This window comes from Oncorhynchus gorbuscha, linkage group LG02, assembly GCF_021184085.1.
Source record: "Oncorhynchus gorbuscha isolate QuinsamMale2020 ecotype Even-year linkage group LG02, OgorEven_v1.0, whole genome shotgun sequence".
Taxonomy (NCBI): domain Eukaryota; kingdom Metazoa; phylum Chordata; class Actinopteri; order Salmoniformes; family Salmonidae; genus Oncorhynchus; species Oncorhynchus gorbuscha.
In genome coordinates, this window is record NC_060174.1 from 2118563 (window position 1) to 2143467 (window position 24905).

General features: G+C 41.6%; 1 protein-coding gene across 1 annotated transcript in view; it reads right to left on the reverse strand.

The window, feature by feature from the left end:
• LOC123995389 (cyclin-dependent kinase-like 5) overlaps positions 1–24905 on the reverse strand; it is a 182837-nt gene that overhangs the window by 55168 nt on the left and 102764 nt on the right. Inside the window, exons 11-12 of the mRNA XM_046298961.1 lie at positions 21527–21632; positions 18757–18871 (exon numbers count right to left, since the gene is read on the reverse strand). Of these exons, the coding sequence (XP_046154917.1) occupies positions 18757–18871; positions 21527–21632 (221 nt within the window). The remainder of the gene's footprint in view (positions 1–18756; positions 18872–21526; positions 21633–24905) is intronic.

Below are 24905 nucleotides of genomic sequence, written 5' to 3' on the forward strand. Positions count from 1 at the left end.
GACTTGAGGACTCTAATGAAGGAACAGTCCAAGCTGTAATGTAACTGGACAGACTTGAGGACTCTAATGAAGGAACAATCCAAGCTGTAATGTACTCTAACTGGACAGACTTGAGTACTCTAATGAAGGAACAGTGGGACAGACTTGAGGACTATAATGAAGGAACAGTCCAAGCTGTAATGTACTCTAACTGGACAGACTTGAGGACTCTAATGAAGGAACAATCCAAGCTGTAATGTACTCTAACTGGACAGACTTGAGGACTCGAATGAAGGAACAGTCCAAGCTGTAATGTAACTGGACAGACTTGAGGACTCTAATGAAGGAACAATCCAAGCTGAAATGTACTCTAACTGGACAGACTTGAGGACTCGAATGAAGGAACAGTCCAAGCTGTAAAGTAACTGGACAGACTTGAGGACTCTAATGAAGGAACAATCCAAGCTGTAATGTACTCTAACTGGACAGACTTGAGGACTCTAATGAAGGAACAGTCCAAGCTGTAATGTAACTGGACAGACTTGAGGACTCTAATGAAGGAACAATCCAAGCTGTAATGTACTCTAACTGGACAGACTTGAGGACTCTAATGAAGGAACAGTCCAAGCTGTACTGTAACTGGACAGACTTGAGGACTCTAATGAAGTAACAGTCCAAGCTGTACTGTACTCTAACTGGACAGACTTGAGTACTCTAATGAAGGAACAGTCCAAGCTGTAATGTAACTGGACAGACTTGAGGACTCTAATGAAGGAACAGTCCAAGCTGTAATGTAACTGGAAAGACTTGAGGACTCAAATGAAGGAACAGTCCAATATGTAATTTAACTGGACAGACTTGAGGACTGTAATGAAGGAACAGTCCAAGCTGTAATGTACTCTAACTGGACAGACTTGAGGACTCTAATGAAGGAACAGTCCAAGATGTAATGTAACTGGACAGACTTGAGGACTCTAATGAAGGAACAGTCCAAGCTGTAATGTAACTGGACAGACTTGAGGACTCTAATGAAGGAACAATCCAAGCTGTAATGTACTCTAACTGGACAGACTTGAGTACTCTAATGAAGGAACAGTCCAAGCTGTATTCTAACTGGACAGACTTGAGGACTCTAATGAAGGAACAATCCAAGCTGTAATGTAACTGGACAGACTTGTAGACTCTAATGAAGGAACAATCCAAGCTGTAATGTAACTGGACAGACTTGTAGACTCTAATGAAGGAACAATCCAAGCTATAATGTAACTGGACAGACTTGAGGACTCTGATGAAGGAACAGTCCAAGCTGTAATGTACTCTAACTGGACAGACTTGAGGACTCTGATGAAGGAACAGTCCAAGCTGTAATGTACTCTAACTGGACAGACTTGAGGACTCTAATGAAGGAACAGTCCAAGCTGTAATGTACTCTAACTGGACAGACTTGAGGACTCTAATGAAGGAACAGTCCAAGCTGTAATGTAACTGGACAGACTTGAGGACTCTAGTGAAGGAACAGACCAAGCTGTAATGTAACTGGACAGACTTGAGGACTCTAATGAAGGAACAGTCCAAGCTGTAATGTAACTGGACAGACTTGAGGACTCTAATGAAGGAACAATCCAAGCTGTAATGTACTCTAACTGGACAGACTTGAGTACTCTAATGAAGGAACAGTCCAAGCTGTATTCTAACTGGACAGACTTGAGGACTATAATGAAGGAACAGTCCAAGCTGTAATGTACTCTAACTGGACAGACTTGAGGACTCTAATGAAGGAACAATCCAAGCTGTAATGTACTCTAACTGGACAGACTTGAGGACTCGAATGAAGGAACAGTCCAAGCTGTAATGTAACTGGACAGACTTGAGGACTCTAATGAAGGAACAATCCAAGCTGAAATGTACTCTAACTGGACAGACTTGAGGACTCGAATGAAGGAACAGTCCAAGCTGTAAAGTAACTGGACAGACTTGAGGACTCTAATGAAGGAACAATCCAAGCTGTAATGTACTCTAACTGGACAGACTTGAGGACTCTAATGAAGGAACAGTCCAAGCTGTAATGTAACTGGACAGACTTGAGGACTCTAATGAAGGAACAATCCAAGCTGTAATGTACTCTAACTGGACAGACTTGAGGACTCTAATGAAGGAACAGTCCAAGCTGTAATGTAACTGGACAGACTTGAGGACTCTAATGAAGGAACAGTCCAAGCTGTACTGTAACTGGACAGACTTGAGGACTCTAATGAAGTAACAGTCCAAGCTGTACTGTACTCTAACTGGACAGACTTGAGTACTCTAATGAAGGAACAGTCCAAGCTGTAATGTAACTGGACAGACTTGAGGACTCTAATGAAGGAACAGTCCAAGCTGTAATGTAACTGGACAGACTTGAGGACTCAAATGAAGGAACAGTCCAATATGTAATTTAACTGGACAGACTTGAGGACTGTAATGAAGGAACAGTCCAAGCTGTAATGTACTCTAACTGGACAGACTTGAGGACTCTAATGAAGGAACAGTCCAAGATGTAATGTAACTGGACAGACTTGAGGACTCTAATGAAGGAACAGTCCAAGCTGTAATGTAACTGGACAGACTTGAGGACTCTAATGAAGGAACAATCCAAGCTGTAATGTACTCTAACTGGACAGACTTGAGTACTCTAATGAAGGAACAGTCCAAGCTGTATTCTAACTGGACAGACTTGAGGACTATAATGAAGGAACAGTCCAAGCTGTAATGTACTCTAACTGGACAGACTTGAGGACTCTAATGAAGGAACAATCCAAGCTGTAATGTAACTGGACAGACTTGTAGACTCTAATGAAGGAACAATCCAAGCTATAATGTAACTGGACAGACTTGAGGACTCTGATGAAGGAACAGTCCAAGCTGTAATGTACTCTAACTGGACAGACTTGAGGACTCTGATGAAGGAACAGTCCAAGCTGTAATGTACTCTAACTGGACAGACTTGAGGACTCTAATGAAGGAACAGTCCAAGCTGTAATGTACTCTAACTGGACAGACTTGAGGACTCTAATGAAGGAACAGTCCAAGCTGTAATGTACTCTAACTGGACAGACTTGAGGACTCTAATGAAGGAACAGTCCAAGCTGTAATGTAACTGGACAGACTTGAGGACTCTAGTGAAGGAACAGACCAAGCTGTAATGTAACTGGACAGACTTGAGGACTCTAATGAAGGAACAGTCCAAGCTGTAATGTAACTGGACAGACTTGAGGACTCTAATGAAGGAACAATCCAAGCTGTAATGTACTCTAACTGGACAGACTTGAGTACTCTAATGAAGGAACAGTCCAAGCTGTACTCTAACTGGACAGACTTGAGGACTATAATGAAGGAACAGTCCAAGCTGTAATGTACTCTAACTGGACAGACTTGAGGACTCTAATGAAGGAACAATCCAAGCTGTAATGTACTCTAACTGGACAGACTTGAGGACTCGAATGAAGGAACAGTCCAAGCTGTAATGTAACTGGACAGACTTGAGGACTCTAATGAAGGAACAATCCAAGCTGAAATGTACTCTAACTGGACAGACTTGAGGACTCGAATGAAGGAACAGTCCAAGCTGTAAAGTAACTGGACAGACTTGAGGACTCTAATGAAGGAACAATCCAAGCTGTAATGTACTCTAACTGGACAGACTTGAGGACTCTAATGAAGGAACAGTCCAAGCTGTAATGTAACTGGACATACTTGAGGACTCTAATGAAGGAACAATCCAAGCTGTAATGTACTCTAACTGGACAGACTTGAGGACTCGAATGAAGGAACAGTCCAAGCTGTAATGTAACTGGACAGACTTGAGGACTCTAATGAAGGAACAGTCCAAGCTGTAATGTACTCTAACTGGACAGACTTGAGGACTCTAATGAAGGAACAGTCCAAGCTGTAATGTAACTGGACAGACTTGAGGACTCTAATGAAGGAACAGTCCAAGCTGTACTGTACTCTAACTGGACAGACTTGAGGACTCTAATGAAGGAACAGTCCAAGCTGTAATGTAACTGGACAGACTTGAGGACTCTAATGAAGGAACAATCCAAGCTGTAATGTACTCTAACTGGACAGACTTGAGGACTCTAATGAAGGAACAGTCCAAGCTGTAATGTAACTGGACAGACTTGAGGACTCTAATGAAGGAACAGTCCAAGCTGTACTGTACTCTAACTGGACAGACTTGAGGACTCTAATGAAGGAACAGTCCAAGCTGTAATGTAACTGGACAGACTTGAGGACTCTAATGAAGGAACAGTCCAAGCTGTAATGTAACTGGACAGACTTGAGGACTCAAATTTACATTTACATTTACATTTAAGTCATTTAGCAGACGCTCTTATCCAGAGCGACTTACAAATTGAATGAAGGAACAGTCCAAGTTGTAATGTAACTGGACAGACTTGAGGACTCTAATGAAGGAACAGTCCAAGCTGTAAAGTAACTGGAAAGACTTGAGGACTCTAATGAAGGAACAGTCCAAGCTATTATGTAACTGGACAGACTTGAGGACTCTAATGAAGGAACAGTCCAAGCTGTTATGTAACTGGACAGACTTGAGGACTATAATGAAGGAACAGTCCAAGCTGTAATGTACTCTAACTGGACAGACTTGAGGACTCTAATGAAGGAACAGTCCAAGCTGTAATGTAACTGGACAGACTTGAGGACTCTAATGAAGGAACAATCCAAGCTGTAATGTAACTGGACAGACTTGAGGACTCTGATGAAGGAACAGTCCAAGCTGTAATGTACTCTAACTGGACAGACTTGAGGACTCTAATGAAGGAACAGTCCAAGCTGTAATGTACTCTAACTGGACAGACTTGAGGACTCTAATGAAGGAACAGTCCAAGCTGTAATGTACTCTAACTGGACAGACTTGAGGACTCTAATGAAGGAACAGTCCAAGCTGTAATGTAACTGGACAGACTTGAGGACTCTAATGAAGGAACAGTCCAAGCTGTAATGTAACTGGACAGACTTGAGGACTCTAATGAAGGAACAGTCCAAGCTGTAATGTACTCTAACTGGACAGACTTGAGGACTCTAATGAAGGAACAGTCCAAGCTGTAATGTAACTGGACAGACTTGAGGACTCAAATGAAGGAACAGTCCAATATGTAATTTAACTGGACAGACTTGAGGACTGTAATGAAGGAACAGTCCAAGCTGTAATGTACTCTAACTGGACAGACTTGAGGACTCTAATGAAGGAACAGTCCAAGATGTAATGTAACTGGACAGACTTGAGGACTCTAATGAAGGAACAGTCCAAGCTGTAATGTACTCTAACTGGACAGACTTGAGGACTCTAATGAAGGAACAATCCAAGCTGTAATGTACTCTAACTGGACAGACTTGAGGACTCTAATGAAGGAACAGTCCAAGCTGTAATGTAACTGGACAGACTTGAGGACTCTAATGAAGGAACAATCCAAGCTGTAATGTACTCTAACTGGACAGACTTGAGGACTCTAATGAAGGAACAGTCCAAGCTGTAATGTAACTGGACAGACTTGAGGACTCTAATGAAGGAACAGTCCAAGCTGTACTGTAACTGGACAGACTTGAGGACTCTAATGAAGTAACAGTCCAAGCTGTACTGTACTCTAACTGGACAGACTTGAGTACTCTAATGAAGGAACAGTCCAAGCTGTAATGTAACTGGACAGACTTGAGGACTCTAATGAAGGAACAGTCCAAGCTGTAATGTAACTGGACAGACTTGAGGACTCAAATGAAGGAACAGTCCAATATGTAATTTAACTGGACAGACTTGAGGACTGTAATGAAGGAACAGTCCAAGCTGTAATGTACTCTAACTGGACAGACTTGAGGACTCTAATGAAGGAACAGTCCAAGATGTAATGTAACTGGACAGACTTGAGGACTCTAATGAAGGAACAGTCCAAGCTGTAATGTAACTGGACAGACTTGAGGACTCTAATGAAGGAACAATCCAAGCTGTAATGTACTCTAACTGGACAGACTTGAGTACTCTAATGAAGGAACAGTCCAAGCCGTATTCTAACTGGACAGACTTGAGGACTCTAATGAAGGAACAATCCAAGCTGTAATGTAACTGGACAGACTTGTAGACTCTAATGAAGGAACAATCCAAGCTATAATGTAACTGGACAGACTTGAGGACTCTGATGAAGGAACAGTCCAAGCTGTAATGTACTCTAACTGGACAGACTTGAGGACTCTGATGAAGGAACAGTCCAAGCTGTAATGTACTCTAACTGGACAGACTTGAGGACTCTAATGAAGGAACAGTCCAAGCTGTAATGTACTCTAACTGGACAGACTTGAGGACTCTAATGAAGGAACAGTCCAAGCTGTAATGTACTCTAACTGGACAGACTTGAGGACTCTAATGAAGGAACAGTCCAAGCTGTAATGTAACTGGACAGACTTGAGGACTCTAGTGAAGGAACAGACCAAGCTGTAATGTAACTGGACAGACTTGAGGACTCTAATGAAGGAACAGTCCAAGCTGTAATGTAACTGGACAGACTTGAGGACTCTAATGAAGGAACAATCCAAGCTGTAATGTACTCTAACTGGACAGACTTGAGTACTCTAATGAAGGAACAGTCCAAGCTGTACTCTAACTGGACAGACTTGAGGACTATAATGAAGGAACAGTCCAAGCTGTAATGTACTCTAACTGGACAGACTTGAGGACTCTAATGAAGGAACAATCCAAGCTGTAATGTACTCTAACTGGACAGACTTGAGGACTCGAATGAAGGAACAGTCCAAGCTGTAATGTAACTGGACAGACTTGAGGACTCTAATGAAGGAACAATCCAAGCTGAAATGTACTCTAACTGGACAGACTTGAGGACTCGAATGAAGGAACAGTCCAAGCTGTAAAGTAACTGGACAGACTTGAGGACTCTAATGAAGGAACAATCCAAGCTGTAATGTACTCTAACTGGACAGACTTGAGGACTCTAATGAAGGAACAGTCCAAGCTGTAATGTAACTGGACATACTTGAGGACTCTAATGAAGGAACAATCCAAGCTGTAATGTACTCTAACTGGACAGACTTGAGGACTCGAATGAAGGAACAGTCCAAGCTGTAATGTAACTGGACAGACTTGAGGACTCTAATGAAGGAACAGTCCAAGCTGTAATGTACTCTAACTGGACAGACTTGAGGACTCTAATGAAGGAACAGTCCAAGCTGTAATGTAACTGGACAGACTTGAGGACTCTAATGAAGGAACAATCCAAGCTGTAATGTACTCTAACTGGACAGACTTGAGGACTCTAATGAAGGAACAGTCCAAGCTGTAATGTAACTGGACAGACTTGAGGACTCTAATGAAGGAACAGTCCAAGCTGTACTGTACTCTAACTGGACAGACTTGAGGACTCTAATGAAGGAACAGTCCAAGCTGTAATGTAACTGGACAGACTTGAGGACTCTAATGAAGGAACAGTCCAAGCTGTAATGTAACTGGACAGACTTGAGGACTCAAATTTACATTTACATTTACATTTAAGTCATTTAGCAGACGCTCTTATCCAGAGCGACTTACAAATTGAATGAAGGAACAGTCCAAGTTGTAATGTAACTGGACAGACTTGAGGACTCTAATGAAGGAACAGTCCAAGCTGTAAAGTAACTGGAAAGACTTGAGGACTCTAATGAAGGAACAGTCCAAGCTATTATGTAACTGGACAGACTTGAGGACTCTAATGAAGGAACAGTCCAAGCTGTTATGTAACTGGACAGACTTGAGGACTATAATGAAGGAACAGTCCAAGCTGTAATGTACTCTAACTGGACAGACTTGAGGACTCTAATGAAGGAACAGTCCAAGCTGTAATGTAACTGGACAGACTTGAGGACTCTAATGAAGGAACAATCCAAGCTGTAATGTAACTGGACAGACTTGAGGACTCTGATGAAGGAACAGTCCAAGCTGTAATGTACTCTAACTGGACAGACTTGAGGACTCTAATGAAGGAACAGTCCAAGCTGTAATGTACTCTAACTGGACAGACTTGAGGACTCTAATGAAGGAACAGTCCAAGCTGTAATGTACTCTAACTGGACAGACTTGAGGACTCTAATGAAGGAACAGTCCAAGCTGTAATGTAACTGGACAGACTTGAGGACTCTAATGAAGGAACAGTCCAAGCTGTAATGTAACTGGACAGACTTGAGGACTCTAATGAAGGAACAGTCCAAGCTGTAATGTAACTGGACAGACTTGAGGACTCTAATGAAGGAACAGTCCAAGATGTAATGTAACTGGACAGACTTGAGGACTCTAATGAAGGAACAGTCCAAGCTGTAATGTACTCTAACTGGACAGACTTGAGGACTCTAATGAAGGAACAATCCAAGCTGTAATGTAACTGGACAGACTTGAGGACTCTAATGAAGGAACAATCCAAGCTATAATGTAACTGGACAGACTTGAGGACTCTGATGAAGGAACAGTCCAAGCTGTAATGTACTCTAACTGGACAGACTTGAGGACTCTAATGAAGGAACAGTCCAAGCTGTAATGTACTCTAACTGGACAGACTTGAGGACTCTAATGAAGGAACAGTCCAAGCTGTAATGTACTCTAACTGGACAGACTTGAGGACTCTAATGAAGGAACAGTCCAAGCTGTAATGTAACTGGACAGACTTGAGGACTCTAATGAAGGAACAGTCCAAGCTGTAATGTAACTGGACAGACTTGAGGACTCTAATGAAGGAACAGTCCAAGCTGTAATGTAACTGGACAGACTTGAGGACTCTAAGGAAGGAACAGTCCAAGCTGTAATGTAACTGGACAGACTTGAGGACTCAAATGAAGGAACAGTCCAAGCTGTAATGTAACTGGACAGACTTGAGGACTCTAATGAAGGAACAGTCCAAGCTGTAAAGTAACTGGAAAGACTTGAGGACTCTAATGAAGGAACAGTCCAAGCTATTATGTAACTGGACAGACTTGAGGACTCTAATGAAGGAACAGTCCAAGCTGTTATGTAACTGGACAGACTTGAGGACTATAATGAAGGAACAGTCCAAGCTGTAATGTACTCTAACTGGACAGACTTGAGGACTCTAATGAAGGAACAGTCCAAGCTGTAATGTAACTGGACAGACTTGAGGACTCTAATGAAGGAACAATCCAAGCTGTAATGTAACTGGACAGACTTGAGGACTCTAATGAAGGAACAATCCAAGCTATAATGTAACTGGACAGACTTGAGGACTCTGATGAAGGAACAGTCCAAGCTGTAATGTACTCTAACTGGACAGACTTGAGGACTCTAATGAAGGAACAGTCCAAGCTGTAATGTACTCTAACTGGACAGACTTGAGGACTCTAATGAAGGAACAGTCCAAGCTGTAATGTAACTGGACAGACTTGAGGACTCAAATGAAGGAACAGTCCAATATGTAATTTAACTGGACAGACTTGAGGACTGTAATGAAGGAACAGTCCAAGCTGTAATGTACTCTAACTGGACAGACTTGAGGACTCTAATGAAGGAACAGTCCAAGATGTAATGTAACTGGACAGACTTGAGGACTCTAATGAAGGAACAATCCAAGCTATAATGTAACTGGACAGACTTGAGGACTCTGATGAAGGAACAATCCAAGCTGTAATGTACTCTAACTGGACAGACTTGAGGACTCTAATGAAGGAACAGTCCAAGCTGTAATGTACTCTAACTGGACAGACTTGAGGACTCTAATGAAGGAACAGTCCAAGCTGTAATGTACTCTAACTGGACAGACTTGAGGACTCTAATGAAGGAACAGTCCAAGCTGTAATGTAACTGGACAGACTTGAGGACTCTAGTGAAGGAACAGACCAAGCTGTAATGTAACTGGACAGACTTGAGGACTCTAATGAAGGAACAGTCCAAGCTGTAATGTAACTGGACAGACTTGAGGACTCTAATGAAGGAACAATCCAAGCTGTAATGTACTCTAACTGGACAGACTTGAGTACTCTAATGAAGGAACAGTCCAAGCTGTACTCTAACTGGACAGACTTGAGGACTCTAATGCAGGAACAGTCCAAGCTGTAATGTACACTAACTGGACAGACTTGAGGACTCTAATGAAGGAACAGTCCAAGCTGTAATGTAACTGGACAGACTTGAGGACTCTAATGCAGGAACAGTCCAAGCTGTAATGTACACTAACTGGACAGACTTGAGGACTCTAATGAAGGAACAGTCCAAGCTGTAATGTACTCTAACTTTTGTTGTGTTACAGCCTGAATTAAAAATGGATGAAAAAAAAAACTCACCCATCTTCACACAATACCCCATAATGACAAAGTCAAAACATGTTTTTAGACATTTTTTTGCTAATTTATTGAGAATGAAATACAGAAATATCTCATTTACATAAGTATCACACCCCTGAGTAAATACTTTGTGGAAGCACTTTTGGCAGTGATTACAGCTGTGAGTCTTTCTTGGTAAGTCTCTAAGAACCTTCCAAACCTGGATTGTACAACATTTGCCCGATTGTTATTTTCAAATTACTTCCAGCAATGTCAAATTCATTGTTGATCATTGCTAGACAACCATTTCCAGGTCTTGCCATCGATATTCAAGTAGATTTAAGTCAAATCTGTAACTCGGCCACATTTATTGTCTTCTTGGTAAGCAACTCCAGCGTAGATTTACGTTAGTATTGTGGAGTAACTACAATGTTGTTGATCTAGCCTCAGTTTTCTCCTATCACAGCCATAAAATTCTGTAACTGTTTTAAAGTCACCATTGGCCTCATGGTGAAATCCATGAATGGTTTCCTTCCTCTCCGGCAAAGGACGCTTGTATCTTTGTAGTGACTGGGTGTATTGATACACCATCGAAAGTGTAATTAGTAACTTCACCATGCTCAAAGATATATTCAATGTATGCTTTTTAAAAATGTTACCATCTACAAATAGTTGCCCTTCTTTGCAAGGCATTGGAAAACCTCCCTGATCTTTGTGGTTGAATCTCTGTTTGAAATTCACTGCTCGACTGAGGGACCTTACAGATAATTGTATATGTGGGGTACAGGGATGTGGTAATCATAAACAAAATCATGTTAAACACTATTATTGCACACAGAGTGAATCCATGCACCATATTATGTGACTTGTTAAGCAAATGAATGTATTTAGGCTTGCCATAACAAAGGGGTTGAATACAAGACATTTCAGCTTTTCATTTTGAATGAATCTAAATGAAATGAAAAACATAAATACACTTTGATATTATTGGGTATTCTGTGTAGGTCAGTGACAAAATATCAAAATGCAGTCCATTTTAAATTCAGTCTGTAACACAACAAAATGTGGAAAAGGGGTTGTGAATACTTTCTGAAGACACTGTATTATACCCCTCAATTATACTCACAGGTCTTTAAATTCTGAAGACACTGTATTATACCCCTCAATTATACTCACAGGTCTTTAAATTCTGAAGACACTGTATTATACCCCTCAATTATACTCACAGGTCTTTAAATTCTGAAGACACTGTATTATACCCCTCAATTATACTCACAGGTCTTTAAATTCTGAAGACACTGTATTATACCCCCCTCAATTATACTCACAGGTCTTTAAATTCTGAAGACACTGTATTATACCCCTCAATTATACTCACAGGTCTTTAAATTCTGAAGACACTGTATTATACCCCTCAATTATACTCACAGGTCTTTAAATTCTGAAGACACTGTATTATACCCCTCAATTATACTCACAGGTCTTTAAATTCTAAAGACACTGTATTATACCCCTCAATTATACTCACAGGTCTTTAAATTCTGAAGACACTGTATTATACCCCTCAATTATACTCACAGGTCTTTAAATTCTGAAGACACTGTATTATACCCCTCAATTATACTCACAGGTCTTTAAATTCTGAAGACACTGTATTATACCCCTCAATTATACTCACAGGTCTTTAAATTCTGAAGACACTGTATTATACCCCTCAATTATACTCACAGGTCTTTAAATTCTGAAGACACTGTATTATACCCCTCAATTATACTCACAGGTCTTTAAATTCTGAAGACACTGTATTATACCCCTCAATTCTGGTCATTTTGCCATGAGATGGAAATAATATTTAGCAATTTGTTAACTCATTTTATGCAATTATACTCATTTTGCCATGGGACTTAGAGAAGATTTAGCAATTTTATGAGATCAAATCCAATTTTATTGGTCATATACACATGGTTAGCAGATGTTAATGCGAGGGTAACGAAATGCTTGTCCTTCTAGTTCCGACAGTGCAGTAATATCTAACAAAAAATTGAATATTTCCCCAACAACTACCTAATACACACAAATCTAAAGGCGTGAAAGAGAATATGTACATATAAGTATATGGATGAGCAATGGTCGAGCGGCAAAGGCAAGGTGCAGAAGATGGTATAGAATACAGTATATACATGTGATATGAGTAATGTAAGATATGTAAACATTATTAAAGTGGCATTATTTAAAGTGGCATTGTTTAAAGTGACTAGTGATCCATTTATTAAAGTGTCCAGTGATTGGGTCTCAATGTAAACGACAGCCTCTCTGAGTTAATGATTGCTGTTTAGCAGGTATTGTTTTTGTCCAGATGGGATAGGGCAGTGTGCAGTGTGATTGCGTCGCCTGTGGACCTGTTGGGACGGCATGCAAACTGAAGTGGGTCTAGGGTGGCCAGTAAGGTGGAGGTGATATGATCCTTGACTAGCCTCTCAAAGTACTTCATGATGACAGAAGTGAGTGCTACGGGGCGGGGCGGTAGTCATTTAGTTCAGTTATCTTTGCCTTCTTGGGTACAGAACACCCCAGCCAGCTGGTCTGCGCATGCAGAGACCAGAGGACGCGGCTAGGGATGCCGTCTGGGCCAGCAACCTTGCGAGAATTAACAAGTTTAAATGTTTTACTCACATCAGCCACGGAGAAGGAGAGCGAGGGGATGCAGTCTTTGTTAGCGAGCCGTGACGGTGGCACTGTTTTAACCTCAAAGCAGGCAAAGAAGGTGTTTATAGTTTGTCTGGAAGCTGGACGTCGGTGTCCATGACGTGGCTGTTTTTGTAGACCGTGATTTCCTGTAGACCCTGCCACATACATCTTATGTCTGAGCCGTTGAATTGCGACTTCACCTTGTCCTTGTACCGGCATTTCGCTTGTTTGATTGCTTGTGTAGGGAATAACTACACTGTCTATATTCAGCCATATGTCCAGATGTCTTTCCATAGTTAAATGCGTTGGATTGTGCTTTCAGTTTTGTTCGAATGCCGCCATCCATCCACAGTTTTAATAATCACAGTGGCGGTGGGTCAGTCATAGTGTGGGGGTGCACTCTTTATAAATGCACTCTTTATAAACACACTCACCGAGTCAGCAATGTTGTTCTCTGAGGCTGACTGGAACATATTCCAGTCCGCGTGATCAAAACAATCTTGAAGCGTGGCTTCCGATTGGTCAGACCAGCTGGTACAGATACAAGTATCCTGTGTGTGTTTTTTTTCTCTCCTTCTCCCCTCACAGGTGAAAATCATCGCTCCCCAATCAGTCACCAATCATCAATCAGAAGACACACCTCCTCCTGTTTCCTACCCAATCACTGTTCCTTTCCCTTTGTTTTAAAACCCTGTCAGTTGTTTGCTGTGGAGCTCAATCTCTGCAGATCTCTCTGTCTCACTCTCTTTATGCATTGAGCTATCTGTTGTTTGAGCACCTCCATAGCACTATGTCCTCACCTGTGAGTATTATTTTTGGTTATGGTGTTTGTTTGTTTGCTGGTGGGAAAAGGGGGAACCAAGACAAGTCGCCCATGGGCATACACTACCCGTAGGTAAACTTTGTTAAATACACTAGTTAGAACTGGGCGGACCACCCACTGTATTTTTGGTTAGTTAGTTAGCTGTTGTTAAAGTAGGCTAGTCTAGCTTAGGGGTGTTTTTGAATACTTGTTAGGGGTGTTTTTGAATATTGTTTCTTTCCTTGGGTCCAGCTCAGCCCCTTTTCCTGCTCCCCCCATTACCGCTTGTTTATTAATAAACCCTGAGTTTGACGGTAGATATCAGTTGTCGTGGTTATTTCGTTCTCACTTTTACTTTTTTACTATTATAATTTGCATGAGTTATGTTACGGGTCTCGATACCATCTCCCCTAGACTGTCGGGCCAAAAGGGATTCGTAACACCAGCATTGAATGGTTCTCATCACTGGTAAATCCTGTTTATGTTTATGCCTATAAGGCGGAACGAGCAAGATGGCGTTGTGGTCGGATTTGCCAAAGGGAGGGCGTAGGAATTGTACGCATCTCGGAAGTTAGAGTAGCAGTGGTCGATAGTACACTTCCCAAAAAAATAAAGGTAACACAAAAATAACACATCCTAGATCTGAATGAATGAAATATTCTTATTACATACTTTTTTCTTTACATAGTTGAATGTGCGGACAACAAAGTCACACAAATGATCAATGGAAATCAAATGTATCAACCCATGGAGGTCTGGATTTGGAGTCACACTCAAAATTAAAGTGGAAAACCACACTACAGGCTGATCCAACTTTGATGTAATGTCTTTAAAACAAGTCAAAATGAGGCTCAGTAGTGTGTGTGGCCTCCACGTGCCTGTATGACCTCCCTACAACGCCAGGGCATGCTCCTGATGAGGTGGCGTATGGTCTCCTGAGGGATCTCCTCCCAGACCTGGACTAAAGCATCCGCCAACTCCTGGACAGTCTGTGGTGCAACGTGGCGTTGGTGGATGGAGCGAGACATGATGTCCCAGATGTGCTCAATTGGATTCAGGTCTGGGGAACGGGCGGGCCAGTCCATAGCATCAATGCCTTCCTCTTGCAGGAACTGCTGACACACTCCAGCCACATGAGGTCTAGCATTGTCTTGCATTAGGAGGAACCCAGGGCCAGCATATGGTCTCACAAGGGGTCTGAGGATCTCATCTCGGTACCTAATGGCAGTCAGGCTACCTCTGGCGAGCACATGGAGGGCTGTGCGGCCCCCCAAAGAAATGCCACCTCACACCATGACTGACCCACCGCCAAACCGGTAATGCTGGAGGATTTTGCAGGCAGCAGAACGTTCTCCACGGCGTCTCCAGACTGTCACGTCTGTCACATGTGCTCAGTGTGAACCTGCTTTCATTTGTGAAGAGCACAGGGCACCAGTGGTGAATTTGCCAATCTTGGTATTCTCTGGCAAATGCCAAACGTCCTGCACAGTGTTGGGCTGTAAGCAAAACCCCCACCACCTGTGGACGTGGACGTCGGGCCCTCATACCACCCTCATGGAGTCTGTTTCTGACCATTTGAGCAGACACATGCACATTTGTGGCCTGCTGGAGGTCATTTTGCAGGGCTCTGGCAGTGCTCCTCCTTGCACAAGGGCAGAGGTAGCGGTCCTGCTGCTGGGTTGTTGCCCTCCTACGGCCTCCTCCACGTCTCCTGATGTACTGGCCTGTCTCCTGGTAGCGCCTCCATGCTCTGGACACTACGCTGACAGACACAGCAAACCTTCTCGCATTGATGTGCCATGCTGGATGAGCTGCACTACCTGAGCCACTTGTGTGGGTTGTAGACTCCGTCTCATGCTACCACTAGAGTGAAAGCACCGCCAGCATTCAAAAGTGACCAAAACATCAGCCAGGAAGCATAGGAACTGAGAAATGGTCTGTGGTCCCCACCTGCAGAACCACTCCTTTATTGGGGGTGTCTTGCTAATTGCCTATAATTTCCACCTGTTGCCTATTCCATTTGCACAACAGCATGTGAAATTTATTGTCAATCAGTGTTGCTTCCTAAGTGGACAGTTTGATTTCACAGAAATGTGATTGACTTGGAGTTACATTGTGGTGTTTAAGTGTTTCCTTTATTTTTTTGAGCAGTGTATTAGCCCTGCGAGTCGTGCAATCAATATGCTGGTAAACTTTAGGTAGCCTTGTTCTCACATTTGCTTTGTTAAAATCCCCATCCACAATAAATGCAGCCTCCGGATATATAGTTTGCAGTTTACATAGAATCCAGTGAAGTTCTTTGAGGGCCATCTTGGTGTTTGCTTCAGGGGGAATGTACACAGCTGTGACTAACTGATGAGAATTCTCTTGGTAGGTAAAATGGCTGGCATTTGATTGTAAGGAATTCTAGGTCAGGTGAGCAAAAGCACTTCAGTTCCTGTATGTTGTTATCATTACACCATGAGTCGTTAATCATAAAATATACACCCCCACCCTTCCTCTTCTCAGAGAAGTGTTTATCTTTGTCGGCTTGATACATGGAGAAGCCCGGTGGCTGTACCAATTCCAACAACATATCCAGAGAGAGCCATGTTTCCGTGAAACAGAGAATGTTACAATCTCTGTCTCTCTGGAAGGCAACCCTTGCTCGAATTTCGTCTACCTTGTTGTCAAGAGACTGGACATTGGCGAGTTGCTCTTATATCCAATAGTTCTTCCCGGCTGTATGTAATAAGACTGAAGATTCTCTTGAGTAACTATGTAAGAAATAACACATAATAAAACAAATACTCCATAGTTTCCTAAGAACGCGAAGCAAGGTGACCATCTCTGTCGGTGCCATTTAGCAGGATTGCCAAATTCATTTCTATTCATTTTACAATGAGACAGCAAGGAGATGTGGCAATTTTTTTACACAGAAGATGTAGCAATTTATAACTAATTATGTGCAATTCTACTCATTTTGCCATGGGGTGGAGAGACGATTTTGGAATTTCACAAGAAATCTCATTAAATTTTACTCATTTTGCAATGGGGCGGGAGAGAAGATGTAGCAAATTTATAGCTAATCATATACAATTCTACTCATTTTGCCATCCGGTGAAGAGAAGATTTAGCAATTTTATAACAAATTCCATGCAATTCTACTCACTTTGCCATGGGGCAGAGAGAAGATTTAGCAAATGTATAACACATTTCATGTAATTTACTCATTTTGCCATGGAGAGGAGAAAAGTTTTGGCAATTTTATAAATAATTGCATGCAATTTTACTCTTTTACAATGGAATGGAGAGAATATTTAGAAATTATTTTACTAATTTAAAAAAATTCTATTCATTTTACAACAGAGCAGAGAGAAGATTTAGCAATTTTGTAAATAATTTCATGCAATTCTACTAATTTTGCCAACCGGTGAAGAGAAGACTGAAATTTTGTAGCAAATTTCATGTGATTTTACTCATGTGGCAATGCGGCAGAGAAAATATTTAGCAAATGTAAAACTCATTTCATGCAATTCTACTCATTTTGACATGGGGCTGAGAGAATTTTGCATATATATATTTATTTCTTTACAAATTTCATGCAATTCTACTAATTTTGCCAAGGGCGGAGAGAAGATGTAGCAAATGTATAACACATTTCATGCAATTCTTCCCATTTTGCCAAGGGATGAGAGAAGATTTAGTAAATGTATAACACATTTCATGCACTTCTACTCATTTTACAACAGGATGGAGAGAAGACAACAATTTCATAAAAAAATTCATCGCAAGTCTACTAATTTTGTTAAAGAGAAGGTGTAGCAATTTTATAACTACTTATATACAATTCTACTCATTTTGCCATCCGGTGAAGAGAAGATTTAGAAATTTTGTAACAAATTTCATGCAATTCTACTCATTTTGCCATGGGGCCGAGAGAGGATTTAGCAATTGTATAACACAATTCATGCAATTCTCCTCATTTTACCATGGGGCAAAGAGAAGATGTAGCAATTATAGAACTAATTACATACATTCTACTCATTTTGCCATCCGGTGAAGAGAAGATTGAGTAAATGTCTAATTTCATGCAATTCTACTCATATTGTCATGGGAAGGAGAGAAGATTTAGCAATTTTATAAATAATTAAATGCAATTTTACTCATTTTACAATGGAGTTGAGAGAATATTGAGCTTTTTAATTTTTTTATTACTAATTTCATACAATTCTATTCATTTTACAATAGAGTAAAAGAGTAATCCCTCTCACCCCACCCCCCCTAAGTTTTAGATGCACTATTGTTAAGTGACTGTCCCACTGGATGTCATAAGGTGATTGCACCAATTTGTAAGTCGCTCTGGATAAGAGCGTCTGCTAAATGACTTAAATGTAAATGTAAATGTAAGATTTAGCTATTTAAAATATATATATATTATATGGAATTCTACTCGTTTTGACATGGGCTGAGAGAAGATTTTTGACTTTTAAAAACTAATTTCATGCAATTCTACAAATGTTGCCATCCGGTGAAGAGAAGGCTTTTAAATTTGATTGAAATTTCATGTGATTCTTCTCGTTTTGCAATGAGGCAGAGAGAAGATTTGGCAATTTTATAACGCATTTCCTGCAATTCTACACATTTTGCCATAGGGTGGAGAGAAATATTTACTATTTTTAACATGATATCCGAGTGAGATTGACTAACAAAATCAATTGGGGCCCCGCGGACAGTAATTTGAAGTTTAGATAGCTGGCCGCTAGACTAATTTACCAATCTAAAAAATGTTAACTGACTTACAGTTTAGTGACTTTCAGTGACAGACATAACAAGAGAAAAACTGCTCATGCACAACCACATTTCAAAATTGCACCTTGTGTATTCCACTATTCTAACTCGTAACAGTAAGATGAGCCCCCCACCCCCAAAAAGCGTCTTCTAGTTGCCCAACCCTAATATAGGGAAAAAGGTGTCATTTGAATGAAGCATCCCTAGTGACTCACCAGGGGTCAAAGGCCGGCTGGCGTTTGGGATGGTTGGTCAAGGTGCTTCCGTCCACTGCCCCCCCTCCTGTCCCCCTGCTGCCCTGACCTCCGTTATCTGGCCGTGGGGACGGCACTGTGGAGCAACAACATAACAACATAGTAAACTCCACAAAACATTAGAGACACATAAGGAAACACTACAGGTTATAGATACATAGTAGAGGACTTCATCGGTCCAAAAAGATGGACCCGTTGCGAAATGGACCTAGGGCTTTTCTACTCAAACCCAATATGCATAAATACATTTTCAAAATATAGAGACATGCTCCAAACAGAGCCAAGGATAACAATTCCGTATAGACTGGTCGGATCCAGATCCGATCCGAGTGAGGGAAGCAGCAGAAAAGTATTTTTAAAGCTACTTTATTAACCGGAGCTGATAAAAAGCTAGAGGAGGGTGGGAGAGAGAGAGTAGGGGAGAGTAAGGGGGAAAGAGCAGGCAGGGTGGGGCCGTACCGTGAGCGAGTGACACAGGGTGCATGGAGGGAGAGACTGCAACCAACAAACAGACTCAAACTATAGTAGACTAATAACATATAGAGCAAATCAAATCGGATTTGTCACATTTGCCGAATACCGTGAAATGCTTACCTACTAGCCCTTAACCAACAATGCAGTTCAAGAAATAGAGTTAAAAAATATTTACTAAATAAACTAAAGTAAGAAATGAAATAAAATGTAACAAGAAAATTACAAAAATAACAAGGCTATATACAATGGGGCAAAAAAGTATTTAGTCAGCCAACAATTGTGCATGTTCTCCCACTTAAAAAGATGAGAGAGGCCTGTAATTTTCATCATAGGTACACTTCAACTTTGACAGACAAAATGAGAAAAAAAATCCAGAAAATCTCATTGTAGGATTTTTAATGAATTTATTTGCAAATTATGGTGGAAAATAAGTATTTGGTCACCTACAAACAAGCAAGATTTCTGGCTCTCACAGACCTGTAACTTCTTCTTTCAGAGGCTCCTCTGTCCTGAAAGGCACCTGTATTAATGGCACCTGTTTGAACTTGTTATCAGTATAAAAGACACCTGTCCACAACCTCAAACAGTCACACTCCAAACTCCACTATGGCCAAGACCAAAGAGCTGTCAAAGGACACCAGAAACAAAATTGTAGACCTGCACCAGGCTGGGAAGACTGAATCTGCAATAGGTAAGCAGCTTGGTTTGAAGAAATCAACTGTGGGAACAATTATTAGGAAATGGAAGACATACAGGACCACTGATAATCTCCCTTGATCTGGGGCTCCACGCAAGATCTCACCCCGTGGGGTCAAAATGATCACAAGAACGGTGAGAAAAAATCCCAGAACCACACGGGGGGACCTAGTTAATGACCTGCAGAGAGCTGGGACCAAAGTAACAAAGCCTACAATCAGTAACACCCTACATCGCCAGGGACTCAAATCCTGCAGTGCCAGACGTGTCCCCCTGATTAAACCAGTACATGTCCAGGCCCGTCTGCTAGAGAGCATTTGGATGATCCAGAAGAAGATTGGGAGAATGTCATATGGTCAGATGAAACCAAAATATAGCTTTTTGGTAAAAACTCAACTCGTTGTGTTTGAAGGACAAAGAATGCCGAGTTGCATCCAAAGAATACCATACCTACTGTGAAGCATGGGGGTGGAAACATCATGCTTTGGGGCTGTTTTTCTCCAAAGGGACCAGGACGACTGATCCGTGTAAAGGAAAGAATGAATGGGGCCATGTATCGTGAGATTTTGAGTGAAAACCTCCTTCCATCAGTAAGGGCATTGAAGATGAAACGTGGCTGGGTCTTTCAGCATGACAATGATCCCAAACACACCGCCCAGACAACGAAGGAGTGGCTTCGTAAGCAGCATTTCAACGTCTTGGAGTGGCCTAGCCAGTCTCCAGATCTCAACCCCATAGAAAATATTTGTAGGGAGTTGAAAGTCCATAACATTTTCTAATAAGTTATCTGTAGTTTTACTGTGAAAATGTCAGTGAAGACACATACCAGTTATTCCGCGCATGCTTTGAGTATATGTCCTGGTAATCCGTCTGGCCCTGTGGCTTTGTGAATGCCGACCTATTTAAAGGTCATCGATCACATCAGCTACGGAGAGCGTGATCACACAGCCGTCTGGAACAGCTGGTTCTCTCATGTATACTTCAGTGTTGCTGGTCACAAAACGAGCATAAACTGCACTTAGCTCATCTGGTAGGCTCGCGTCACTGGGCAGCTAGCGGCTGTGTTTCCCGTTTGCAAGCCTTGCCACATTCGACGAGCATCAGAGCCGGTGTAGTAGGATTCAATCTTAGTCCTGTATTGACGCGTTGCCTGTTTGATGGTTCGTCTGAGGGCATAGCGGGATTTCTTATAAACGTCCGGATTAGTGTCCCCCTACCTTGAAATCGGCAGCTCTAGCCTTTAACTCGGTGCGGATGTTGCCTGTAATCAATGGATTCTTGTTGGGATATGTACTTACGGTCACTGTGGGGACAACGTTGTTGATGCACTTACTAATGAAGCCAGCAACTAAGGTGGTGTACTCCTCAATAGCATTGGATGAATCCAGGAAAATATTCCAGTTTGTTCTAGCAAAACAGTCCTGTAGCCTAGCATCTGCGTCATCTGACCACTTCCGTATTGAGCGAGTCACTGGTACTTTGTGCTTTCGTTTTATGTCACACGTACCTCTACAGAAGCTGTAGCCCTGTGTATGTGCTAAGATAGTTAAGTCACATGTACCTCTATAGAAGCTGCCAACCCTCCTGGGCATGGACTCACTGTAGATGATGCGGTTTTCTTTAGAAGAGACTCCGTCCTCTGGGTGCTGTTCATGGAACATCCCCACCTGGACAGGGTTATGGATAGGACACAGAAAGGAGGCCAGAGTCAGACAGACAGACACAGAGTAGGCTTGACAGACTGACCGGAAAAGTATGAAAACCTCTAATTAGTATCATGTTGATAAAACTATCTGGTATCATGATGGTAGGTAACATTATCATAGAAACGTGTTGATACCATTTTCCCAGGCAGAGATGTGGTACAGTAACTACTATAATCTTTTATTTATTTAATTTTATTTAACTAGACAAGTCCGTTAAGAACACATTTTTATTTACAATGACGGCCTACCCGGGCCAAAATCTAACCAGTACGACGCTGGGCCATTTGTGCGCTGCCCTATTGGCCTCTCAATCACAGCCAGTTGTGATACAGCCTGGAATCGAACCAGGGTCTGCAGTGCCTTAGACCGTTGCACCACTCGTGAGCCCCCCCATCGAATTAGAGGTACAGTATCTACCATGATTTCATAAGTGGTACAGTATCTACCCTGATCTAAGAGGTACACTATCTACCATGTTCTAATTAGAGGTACAGTATTGTCATGACTCTCCTGTAAAGATCTGAAGGAGCAGGTTACAGTGGGTCCGCTCTATAGTGCCCTCTTTCTCCCTCAGAGGGGGAGAGGGGTGAAGTTGGCCGTTTTATGACAGTCATAAATACCTTGTAGAAACTCTGCCTTTGGGCTCTGCAGGATTGAGGGGAAAGAAACCTCTTTGTTACAAGGAGATTCCTCCCGCCAAAACAGTAACATCAAAAGGTTGAATAATGAAAGAATATTTCTGTAATCCAAACAGTTGGAATGGTCCGTGGGTACCGAAAGACCAATTATGTCAGATCAGTTGTTGTTTTATGATCTCATTAAGAATGGTATAACCACATAACTGTATCTCAATGTGTATATTTCCCAGTTATCAGATTGTAACGACGTGCGCTGAGAGTCGGTAAACAAGTTCAGGGAGTGTTAAGGGATTTTTGATCAATAATGACTAATTATGTATACATTTCAATCAGGACTGACTAATCAGAATACTATTATGTTACTGTATAGATGAATTAGTACTGAATATAATGTGTGTAAATATAATCAAGAAGTAGAACAATGACTGTCTGTTCCTTGGTAGAAATTAATGAATTTATAGCTAGACTGGCTAGAATGCTTATCTACACAGGCAGACCTTGGCTTGCGTCGTAAATTATCTTAGTAGGGATAGACGATGCGGGAAGGCTTGAGAACTATACAGCCATTGTACTGCTGGTTGATGAGACGGGGTGTTACGAAAACTAATGATGTCATTTTCAGTTTATAATCTGTGGTAAACTGTATCATGTTCAGTACTCTCGAGAATAAACGCTGTTAGTTGATATTTGAGACTGGTCTCTGTCCATTTTATACAAATAAGAGTCTTACAAATTCTTAGGAATTGACAGAGTGTTTCATTTGAATTGTGTATTAAAACAGAGAGGAATATAATTCCTGTAACAGGGAGTGAGTGCTTTAATAAATAAACGGAACATAATACAAAACAAGAAACTCGAACAGCACACAGACATGAAATAGAAACAGAAACAATGACACCTGGGGAAGGAACCAAAGAGAGACATGTATAGGGAAGGTAATCAGGGAAGTGATGGAGTCCAGGTGAGTTTGACGACATGCAGGAGCGCATAGCGATGGTGACAGTTGTGCGCCATTATGAACAGCCTGGTGACCTAGAGGCCGTAGAGGGAGCAAATGTGACACAGATTTACTTCTAAATGTTCTGGATCTTATATGATTAAATGTGATGTTAGCCTTCTAAATGGGAATGGTTTTTCATATAAAAGTTTTAACCAGTCAGTGAGCACAGACATTACGTTGGCATCATGGAATGCCCCTTTTGCCAGAGTATATAAAAGGACTCGCTTACAAAATTTACATTTGACCAGAGAACATGAGAAAGCAGTCCACACTCTGGAATGGTTGCCATTTCAATGGAGACCAGTTATGTGAAACGCCAGCTGAATATGTTACAAATGGTGAAGAAATGTCAATCTCTAGAGACCTGTACATTGCCGGGTTGCTACGGGCATGTAAAATGGTTAAAGCTCTACAATAGACCAGCGTAACCAACAGCATGAGCTGAAAGGTACGAAACGGTTAGAAACTCTGAAACTCTCTCTCGAAGAAGAAAAGAAGACTACACAGGAACATTCAGTCTGCAGTAAACTTGACCGAAGACTAGAAGACAAAGAACAATTTACTCTCACCACTATAGATACCCCTATTCTAATGGACAGAACCCGCTGAAAATTGGGGGTTAGACCTCTGGAGGAACCGTTCTCACAGACACTTCGAACCCTACTACAACTACAAAGGACATGGTGACCTCTTGTGGACAACCAGAGGCTTTCTGTCAAATTACTCCCCATAGATGGATTGAGTGTTTTCAAGATAGGGACAGCAAAGACATACACATGTACAGTGCCTTTGAAAGTATTCGCCCCCTTGAACTTTGCGACCTTTTGCCACATTTCAGGCTTCAAACATAAAGATATAAAACTGTATTTTTTTGTGAAGAATCAACAACAAGTGGGACACAATCATGAAGTGGAACGACATTTATTGGATATTTCAAACTTTTTTAACAAGTCAAAAACTGAAAAATTGGGCGTGCAAAATTATTCAGCCCCTTTACTTTCAGTGCAGCAAACTCTCTCCAGAAGTTCAGTGCTGGATCTCTGAATGATCCAATGTTGACCTAAATGACTAATGATGATAAATACAATCCACCTGTGTGTAATCAAGTCTCCGTATGAATGCACCTGCACTGTGATAGTCTCAGAGGTCCGTTAAAAGCACAGAGAGCATCATGAAGAACAAGGAACACACCAGGCAGGTCCGAGATACTGTTGTGAAGAAGTTTAAAGACGGATTTGGATACAAAAAGATTTCCCAAGCTTTAAACATCCCAAGGAGCACTGTGCAAGCAATAATATTAAAATGGAAGGAGTATCAGACCACTGCAAATCTACCAAGACCTGGCCGTCCCTCTAAACTTTCAGCTCATACAAGGAGAAGACTGATCAGAGATGCAGCCAAGAGGCCCATGATCACTCTGGATGAACTGCAGAGATCTACAGCTGAGGTGGGAGACTCTGTCCATAGGACAACAATCAGTCGTATATTGCACAAATCTGGCCTTTATGGAAGAGTGGCAAGAAGAAAGCCATTTCTTAAAGATATCCATAAAAAAATGTTGTTTAAAGTTTGCCACAAGCCACCTGGGAGACACAC